Below are 10,269 nucleotides of genomic sequence, written 5' to 3' on the forward strand. Positions count from 1 at the left end.
TTGAAATTGCTGAAAGATTGAAAGTGATTGAGCAGCAGGATGAGCGTAATTCGAAAGACGGAGGAACTGAATTATGTTGTTGCAAAATTGACGCGCTAAAATCGCAATTATTACACTAAAAATAAATTTTTTTTTGGTCGAATAGATACATTTTGTTAATCAATTTCTTTTTATTTAAATAAATATACTTTGTTTCCAGAGATATTTTCTTATATTAAATAAATTATTAGTTGCATATAATAGAAATTATAATTTTTAAAATATATTATTTAAAATTTTAGTATAAAAAATATTTATATTCGAAAATAAACAATTATTTATTAAAATAAAGAAAACCGGTATTTTTGAAAGAAGCAGCCAAAAATTAAGAAATAATATTTCAAAAGTTTTTTAAAAATTTAGTAGAATAAAGATAAAAAAACAAATTCTTTTTTTTATTTGCAAATAAAAGCATACTTTGTTTTTATTTTATATTTTACTAATTCCAATATATTTGCTGCTTGATTGAAATAACCAATTCCTCTCTTTTTGCAAGTATTTAAATAAATAACATTTTCAATCAAAAACAAATTTTTTGATGTAGTACATTTTTTTTTCAATGTACAAAAATTCGTCGTTATATTTCAAGACATCTCTCAGTCTGAAGAAACTACAGAAATTCCAAAAAAATTTTACTTTTTTTTTCATTGCTAAATTAACACCAAGTTTTTAATCTCGAATAATCTATTAAATATTAATTAATCAATAATAACCATTGTGTCATGTTTCTAAATATCTTTAGAACACGTATTCTAGACGATTTTTTTATCCATATTTCAAGCGCAACTCTATGATCATTTGCTGAAAGCTCGTCGCGTTCCAAAAGAAGATCTCGCCGTCAAAGTTCGAATCCAAAATCATCGCAATCTCCGGAGGGTCTAATGTCATCCGATGCCAATCACGCGCACAAACGTGTTTGTCAGGCGTTGTATAATAATATCTTTCTCTCTCTCTCTCTCTCTCTCTCTCTCTCTCTCTCTCTTTCTTTCTGTTCGTGTGTGAACAAGGTCGTCGTCGTCGACGCAGTTTGGTCGATGCGGTGGCCGCTCGCCGTTTGCCTCTGTTGATAGCCTCCGCCGATATGTTGCTGCTGCTGTTGTTGCTGCTGCTGATTTGGCGTGCCGCCAAAGTTCGTGCTGCCGAATACTGGCTGGCCAAACGCGTCCAACTGTTGGCCCTCGTAAATGCTACGATCCGGCGTCGTATATTGCTGATGGTGATCGGTGACGGTCAGCTCGATATTGCCGGCCGTGCCACCGACGACGATGTCGTCGACGTTTTCCGACGCATTCGCCTCCTCCAAACTGCTGTGCTTGATGCCGTAATAGAAGTACATGATAAAACCTGATGGCAGACACAAGCACGCTTTGTTGTGATTGATTGGCGGCAGTAAATATGATCGTCTGTTTAAAACATTCGAAAGTTTAAGACAAAATCGACAAAAAGTCCGTGTGGATTGACTCGTGTCTTTCTTTATAAATAACTCTCCATCTAAATAATTCGTATGAAGTTTTATATTTTAGAAGAGCGATACAATTTTTTTTTTTTTTTCGTACCTAGAATCATCCAGACCGTAAATCTGACTAAGGTGAGGATGCTGAGCTTGAAAATGAGATAAATGTTGACGGTAACGGCGATCGCGGGAACGAAGGGTAAGCCCGGAGTCATAAACATTACGCTGTTCCTAAAACAAAAAGGAAATACCGTGAATTATGTATGGAGTTTGTGAAATTTCACGCTCAGTTATTTCACGCTCGGCTAGACTTTGTGATTTGCGAATTAAATGAGATTACGGATTAATAATCCTACCTATTTTGCGGCTTTCTACTAATGGCGAGAAGTATACCGATTATGGCAAAGAGAAAGACGAATAGTAGTATCGTTGAGAACGTCCCCATATTACCTGAAAGAAAAAAAGAGAAAGAAACGTGCAATATTAAACAATAATAGATTTACAGATTTATTGTTAGATTTACAGTCTAAATCGTGAAATTGATCAAGTGTTTAAAAATCTTTTGAAATCTTTCATTTAGTATATTATTTTAAAAATTATATTATCTGTATTCTTCTAATAATAATGGAAAATAAAATATAAAATATATATATGTATATATATTTTGCTTCTCTCTTTCTTATGTGTGTGTAAATTCCTCACCCATCCCACAGACGATAATCAAGTCAAAGATAAGGATCAATAAGTATAAGATCCCAACAAGCTTCATGACATAACGTCCTGACGCTTCTGTCGCAGGACCTCTGTCCACCCATGGAAATATAGCAGGACAAAGATATTGCGCCGCCTACGAAGCGTTATCAAAACAGTATTAAATATATTATAATATATTATAATACATTACAATCGTAATTATATTTATTTTGGCGAGTTCTGAGTCGAAACTTTCTTCAAGTGCGTATCAGAAATTCTGATTACGTTTAAGAAGAAAGGACTAGAATATTCTCTCCGGGTTTTTTATCACCGAAGATCCTTATTCTAGTCTGGCGATTGGATTTCGATCCTACCTGAAGTCGACGCTGTAGATAATTCAACGGTGGTCCTATGATCGGCGTGTTTCCGGGATATTGATGAGTGCTACCGCAACTCGAGGCTGCCGCGGCCGCGTGCACGCTGCCGTAGAATTTATTCTCCGTTCTGTCGCTGACGAGATACTGGTCGTCCTTACCTAGTCCTACATCGTCCTCCTCGCCGCCGTACGTGTCATCCGAATCCGGCGACGAGCTATTGCATCTTCTTACTCGCCGCACCTGTAATAATAATGCAAATTCGTATCACCCGAACCCCATTCTTATGTCATACTGTATATTCGATGCAATTTCCTTCGTCGACATTGCAATATTGAAGAGAAATAGAAGAACAGGGTGTCATCGTCTTGAAAATTTTAACGATAAATAAGGCAAGTCGCGTCGTTCTTGTCTACATTAAAAATAAAATTTTTTTAATCAAATAAATATATTTTGTTAACTTTGATTTTTTTACTTAAATAAATATATACTTTGTTTCCAAAAATGTTTTGTTATATTAAATAAATTATTAGTTGCATGTAATAAAAATTATAATTTTTAAAATACCTTATTTTAAATTTTAATATAAAAAGATATTTATATCTAAAAATTAAAAAATTATTTACTAAAATAAAGAAGATGTGTGTTTTTTAAACAAATCGCCAAACATTAAAAAATGTTTTTTTTTTTTAAAGAAAGTAATTTAATATAATGAAGATAAAAAAACAAATTCTTTTTTTGCCAATAAAAGCATACTTTGCTTTTATTTTATATTTTATTAATCCAAATATATTTGCTGCTTGATTGAAATAACCAATTCCTTTGCAAGTATTCAAATAAATAATTTTTTAAATAAAAAAAAATTTTTTTGGGGTTTGGTACATTTTTGTATAAATATATAAAAAAAGTTTGCAAGGAAAGAAGAAAGAATATTTTAAAAAATAGTTGAAAAAAATGGGGAGAAGATCTCTTAGAAGCTATTACTTGCCGGAAGTATTCTAACTCGATTCAAAAATAATCAAGCACAGAAATGAAATAATAAACCAGTGTACATTTTTTAAAACGCTAAAGAACAAATTTGTATAGATACATAAAAATTTAAAACCAAGGGAGAATAATGTAAAACTAAAGAAACTTCATTTTCTCGTCGAGCTGGAATTTCTTCCATCGCAGGAAAGATGTTCGTTGTACAAACACCGAGCACGTCTTACCGTAATGCGTTGTCCGTTGTTGGTAGTTGTGAGCTCCGACTGGGATGCCTGAACCGAATTCAACGCGGTCGTAAGCTGATCGGGCCTGAGCTCCTTGCCATAAGATACTTGACCGTTCCCCTGCGTCTCCTTCGTGGGCGAACGACACGGGGTCCTCAGACTCTGAGGCAGCAGCTCGACCAGATTTGTCGAGTGCGGCTGATACCGCAGTATCAGCACGCAGGTAGACACTAGGGTGTACGCCAGTAGCGTACCTAAAATATAAATCGCGAACGAAGATCTTTGAACGTTTAGATAACGTGCCTTTTCTCTTAGCAATGGAATACAAGAAACATGAGCTATAAATTTGATAGGCACACTGTTGGAAAATTTAACATATATCGCATGCCCCAAACGACCAACACAAATTCTTGTGTTAATTTAACACAATATGGATATATTAAATAGTGACACTAATACTATTTACTGTTAATATTTTAATACAAAATGAATGCAAGCTTCATAGTAATTTGAAATAAATTTTGTATAAAATCAACATATTTTTCATGATAGAATTAACTTATTGTTAGAAAAGAAATTATTGACGGTCTGTAGTCACTCTCATTCCTATTGTACAATAAAATTAACATTCTTTTCTGTAAATTCTAACGGATAAATCCTCTCACTAATAATACGGAACATATCTATTGTGTAAAATTAAAAATATGTGCACATTGTGTTATTTTCATAATTTTTTAAATAATTTAACATTTCAGTTCAATTAATACAACAGCAATATGTTAAATTAACACATAAATGTGTTAAATATTTAACACAAAAATTTTAACCGGCATATTTTTTAACGAGAAAACACAAATTTTCCAACAGTGTAATATTTAAAAAGAAAATCTAACATTAGAACTTTACTGCACTTGAGATAGTGATAGTGTGTATAAATGTACATATATGTATATTATTAATAATATATATGTACATTTATTATGTATGTAAAATTATGTCTTATAAAATATCATTAAAAGTAAAAATCTTCTAAAATATATATTATATTTTATATTTTATAATATATATGTATTTATTATATTTGTTAATCTTCGAGCAGACAATAACAGATTTATCCTTACTAATCGATAGTAATTACTTTTGTAAAATAAGTCAATAATCAATCAGAGTCTCACGAAATCCTACAAGAAATAATTCGTATTTTAAAGAATATTTCACGATATTAATATCCCTTACCAATCGACATCATTTCCACCAACACCTCCAACTGAATTAGCAGTGCAGCAAAAGCGGCGCATACGCCGGAAGTTAGAGTCGCTATTGCGGGAGTGCCCGTCGTGGGCCAAACATGGCTGAGGCTCCTGCGTAAATAAAGTAAAATGTGCTCATTAAAATTATTTTTCAACAGTTTATATAAGGCTATTAATTAATCATTTATTTAAATTATGTGACCTATTCTCGTCCATCGTTACTTTGGGATGATCCGTCCGTCGTTCTTTATCGCAAAGCTAATTTTTATTTGTATATTTAATTTAATTTAATTAAAATTATTTTTTTAATTATTTTTATTTGTATTATCCTTTTGTATTTTTGTGCTATTTTAATATACCAGCCTTTCTTTTCTATTGTCTTTTATATAATGGACTTTTCCATATATTATACTAAATAAATAAATAAATATTAATTATATTGACAATATGTTAGATCAGTTTAAATGATTGCGATTTTATTTACATTAGACAAAGTTTGTTATCCCGCTTAATATTTCAATAATTCAAATTTATACTGCGTTCATTGTATTCACGATATGGCTCACACGTTATTTCTTCAATACACGCGACAGTATTGACGTTTAAATCATTACCGAAATATAAGGCCATCCTGAGCCATTGCGTAGACTATCCTAGGCATTGGAAACATGCTGCCAAACATGGAGACCGTCAGGCCCGCCAGTGCACCGACTGCGACAATGTACTTGCACTTGTAGGCCCCAACTTGACCGAACATCTCCACCAACGCTGAATCCTGATCGACCTGGTCGTAGGGAACTAAAATACGAAGAGATCGAGAATGTCGGGAAATGTGTACATTGACGACTTATTTTCCATTTCATAAAACACTATCATGTCAATTCAATACTAAAAATTTTATTTTGCAATAATAGCGTTAATAATAACCATTTTATATGCGAAATATAGTAATAGTAGTACTTGATAATCAATACTTTAATAAAACTCGTTTAATAATAATTCCATATTAATTTTAATCTTCTATTGTACATTTTATTGAATGCTTCTACGATTGTAAAATCCAAATACGAGATGAAACCGTGATAGGATTCATGAATATCGAGAATTAGATACGAAATATTGAAAGTGATTAAAGTAATTTTAAAGCATCAATATAAAATAATTATTTGAAGTCATACATAATGCGAAAACATATATATGTAGGGTGTCTACTCAAATCTTGTAAAAAAGTTCCTTGAAAATTTCTTGGTTTTCCAAGTATTATTGATCAAAATTCCAGATAAAGAAAATATTTTAACGATTTTTTTGCTGTAAATTTTTAAAACAGTTATTTTATTGTATGCGTTTTCTAATGTGCTTTTCACTCATACGAAGGAAAAACACAGTCACTTAAGTTTCAAGTGCTAAATTTGCAATGAACAAAAAAACTGAATAGCTTTCGTAAAATAAACATTTTTTTATTTGCATAACATTTTTATAACTAAGAATTACAATAAAGAATATAGGAGAAAGTAAGGTAAAACCAGGTACTTTTTTGGATTTGTCTTTCTACAAAAAATCAGAGAATAAAAACAATTTTGGCCATTAGTAGTTTTTAGTGGAGCTAAACTTAAACTATGAGAAAATGAGACTAGTTGCTGAAAAAAAATATTTGGTTACCAAGAGTAACAAGATTTTTTGGAGAAGTCAAAATATCAGATTTTGCCCTACCGGTAAAACCGGGTACTCATTCGAAAACATGTAAAACACCTAACCGTGCAATTACAAAATCTAGATTTATTTTAATCAAAATACAATACAAAGATGTATTTTATTGACAAAAATCACAAATAAAGATATCCTCTTGTTCTACATTGCTGCAAAACTTTCTTATTTAATTTTTTAGATCTTAAAAAGATTTTTTTTTAGTGGTATTTTTTTCTGAGTGATTGTTTTTGTTTCTAATTGCTTTTTATAGGGAAACAAAGTCAGGATAACAGTTTTTTCTCTTTTCATTACATGTGTTGTGTAAGTACCGGTTTTGCCCCAAATAAAGAAAATAACAAACACAGCGGCTGTATAATCCGGCGTACAAAATGACGATAAAAGCTAATGCAATATACTCTCTAATATCTACAGAATGCAAAGCTGCATTTACCGAAGCAGATGCTCGGTGTAGAAAAAGTCCATAACGATTCGATTGTTGCCTCGATATCGATCTTTTTTGGCCCGAAAATTTTGAACTTTTCTCAAAAATGAAATATTGTGTGCACGTGGGCACGATTCATCTCAAAATAATGATGGCATCAATCTACAACTGACACGAGTTAGCCAAAGATAGTAGCGTTTATCACGAAGAAACAGAGGTACCCGGTTTGACCCGCCTACCCTGTTTTACTCTATTTTCCCCTATATTGCATATTCAATATTTTATTAAGCATTGAATATATAAACAGAGATAGGTATATAAATTTATAATATATTTTAAATATATAATTTTCACACAACTTGGCTTATCAGCAATTGCTTACAATATAAGAGCAGAATGATCAAAAAGTGTGAATTTTTAAAAAAATCCCCAATAAAATTTCATAAGAATTCTCTGATTTTTCCAGATGCAAAAGAAATCCCTGAGAATCCCAGGTTTTCCATGTTTTTCCAGGGAGTAGACACCCTCTGCCGATTGCTTACAATATAAGAGTAAAATTATCAAAGAATTTTTTTTTATAATAACTCTACAATAAAATTCCATAAGAATTCCCTGATTTTTCAAGGTACAGAAGAAATACCTGAAAATTCCAGGTTTTCCATGTTTTTTCAGGGAGTGTACATGTACACCCCCTGCGTACGTTTCACTCGACAATAGAAGGCTCATTATCGCACTTGCAAGAACGAATCGTCTAAACATGCATTTCAACCGAAGCGACAACGGCGTTATGTATTGTTTAACGGCCCACTCACCAATCAGTGTCAACACCATGCTGCTCGTAACGTAAGCAACGAGAATTATGATCAATGATGAGACTATGGCGAGCGGGATACTCTTCTTCGGATTCGTCGCTTCCTCACCAGTAGTGGCTATTATGTCGAAGCCTATGAAGGCGTAAAAACACGTCGCCGCGCCGGTGAAAACCTGAAAGAGAAAAGAAATACAATTTTTCATCAAGTTAAAATATATTACGAGATAAACTGATCAAAAAGCTATTACAATGAAGACAATATAATGATCAGACTCCAAAATATAATAGAGGCAAAAATAAATAAATAAATAAATAAATAAAGTAAAAAAATCTAAAAGTAAAATAAATAAAAAAATCTGAACAAAAATCGTGATCAAATAAAACTAGTCCTTTATATACATATAAAGCCCTGTTATTATAAATTGTGTAAAATTTACTATTGTTAGTATTGAAAATTTAATATTTGCGTCGATTTGTCCGATTTCAAAAACAGCGCTTATTTTATCAGTTATGGCTGTGTGCATATAAAATAATTAACTGGAAATCGATAAAAGTTAATTTCTCGACATGAATTGTTTCGCGGTTATCATCGGCGTTCTCTGCTTTCTCTTTGCTCAGATTTACTGCAAATAACCTCTTTCTCAATACAATATTAAAGCGTTTATATATTTGAAGTCTGCTCGACACGCTTATGAATTTTTAATGAACTCCGTTATCGAGAGAGAGAGAGAGAGAGAAAGTAAAAAGGGGAAAATATTTTGCTTAAATAATAGGTACACAAAAAACGATCGTCCAAAAGAATTTATTCATCCATATATGACTTGATGCACTCTTCTGAAGAAAATGGATAAAAAGAATTCCTAAATTATATATATATTGCTAATGTCACTACAACGCTAAGAGCAGGTCGATTAAATTATTCAAAACCAAGTAAGAGAAAAGAGAGAAAGCAAGGAAAGGGGAAGCGAGGAAGGGAGAGGAAGATCCCAAGATTACTGGCTGAAAAGGCTGAAATTTAAATCTTCGCCCACAGAGAGGATCGAGCGTGGAAAAATAACAGGGAGGTTTCAGGGATCGCTGTGAATTTTTGCGAAGGGTGGGCGTTGTGTAATCAGCGCATTTCGTTCTCCTACGTTCCTGCATTTCGCCCACGTGCTGCACAAAAACACAGTTAAATCGCGACCAAAGATCTTGGCGCGAGTCGACGCCAGATGTATTAGCATTCAAATACTTCAGTGATACCGAGATACCTCTGTGTTTCTCAGTCCGGAATTCTATTAGCCAAGTGAAGAAATTATTGGCGATGCGATGTGCAAAAGCGCAAGCTATGAAAACGATATCGCAAACAATGCCAAGTATTTGCTCTCGAAAAAATTTTATTATTAGCATTATTATTATTGTGCGTAAGTTTCTATATAAATTCTAGATAAACAAAGGGACGTAACGTAACGACGTTCCGTAAACTTTCGTTCTCAAACTCTTGAAAATTGCCCCGGCTGTTATACCTTTAACGAGAAACCTTTGCGTTTTAACTTAATTATTTGAGTAAAAAGTATTTTTTCTATCTTTATATATAAGGCAAAAAGAGAGATGAGCCTAAGATGGCCGGATTTTTATAAGGTAATAAACGAGCGGTAAGAGCGTAGGATGCCTTGAAAGAGGACACGGGGGAGAAAAGGCTTCTAAGATAGATCGTGAATCTTTCAGCAAGACAGCTGACCCTGTTGGCTCTTGCATACGTTATCCCTCTATCCTTATATTATACAGAGTTTCCGTCTGACTATCCCTAAATATTAAACTGTGACGGAAAATAAAGTTCATTTCATCCACGCATTTAATTACAACACTTATCGTAATTATAAACACGCATTTTAACATTTCTACTTATAAATATATTTAATATATTAAATATGTTCTCTGCATAATATAGTGATAAAAAAAACTGCCACCTTTGCAGTTTCACTTTATTGAAGCATAATCTGCGAGTTTTTAAAAATTATACACTGAAAAAAATGTACTAAATCCAAAAATTTTTTTTTTTTTTAAATTATTTATTTAAGTAATTGCGAAGGAATCAGTTATTTCAATCAAGCAGCAAACATATATTTACACATATTTAAATTAGTAAAATATATAAAACCGAAGCAAAGTATGCTTTTAACAAATAAAAAAGAATTTGTTTTTTTATCTTTATCATATTAAATTACTTCCTTTAAAAAAACATTTTTTAATTTTTGGCTGCTTGTTTAAAAAAATACAGGTTTTCTTTATTTTAATAAATAATATTTTATCTTCAAATGAATATTTCTT

At 32.1% G+C, this 10,269-nt stretch overlaps 1 protein-coding gene across 1 annotated transcript in view; it reads right to left on the reverse strand.

Moving 5' to 3' along the window:
• Positions 1-675: 675 nt before the first annotated feature.
• Positions 676-10,269, reverse strand: part of LOC115244327 (probable cationic amino acid transporter) — a 58,104-nt gene continuing 48,510 nt past the window's right edge. The window contains exons 4-12 of the mRNA XM_029821888.1: positions 7,961-8,132; positions 5,635-5,818; positions 5,007-5,131; positions 3,771-4,024; positions 2,560-2,802; positions 2,195-2,339; positions 1,849-1,942; positions 1,596-1,723; positions 676-1,383 (exon numbers count right to left, since the gene is read on the reverse strand). Of these exons, the coding sequence (XP_029677748.1) occupies positions 959-1,383; positions 1,596-1,723; positions 1,849-1,942; positions 2,195-2,339; positions 2,560-2,802; positions 3,771-4,024; positions 5,007-5,131; positions 5,635-5,818; positions 7,961-8,132 (1,770 nt within the window). The 3' untranslated portion in view covers positions 676-958. The remainder of the gene's footprint in view (positions 1,384-1,595; positions 1,724-1,848; positions 1,943-2,194; positions 2,340-2,559; positions 2,803-3,770; positions 4,025-5,006; positions 5,132-5,634; positions 5,819-7,960; positions 8,133-10,269) is intronic.

The sequence above is a fragment of the Formica exsecta genome, unplaced genomic scaffold (assembly GCF_003651465.1).
Source record: "Formica exsecta isolate Colony F162 unplaced genomic scaffold, ASM365146v1 scaffold81, whole genome shotgun sequence".
In the NCBI taxonomy this organism is placed as follows: domain Eukaryota; kingdom Metazoa; phylum Arthropoda; class Insecta; order Hymenoptera; family Formicidae; genus Formica; species Formica exsecta.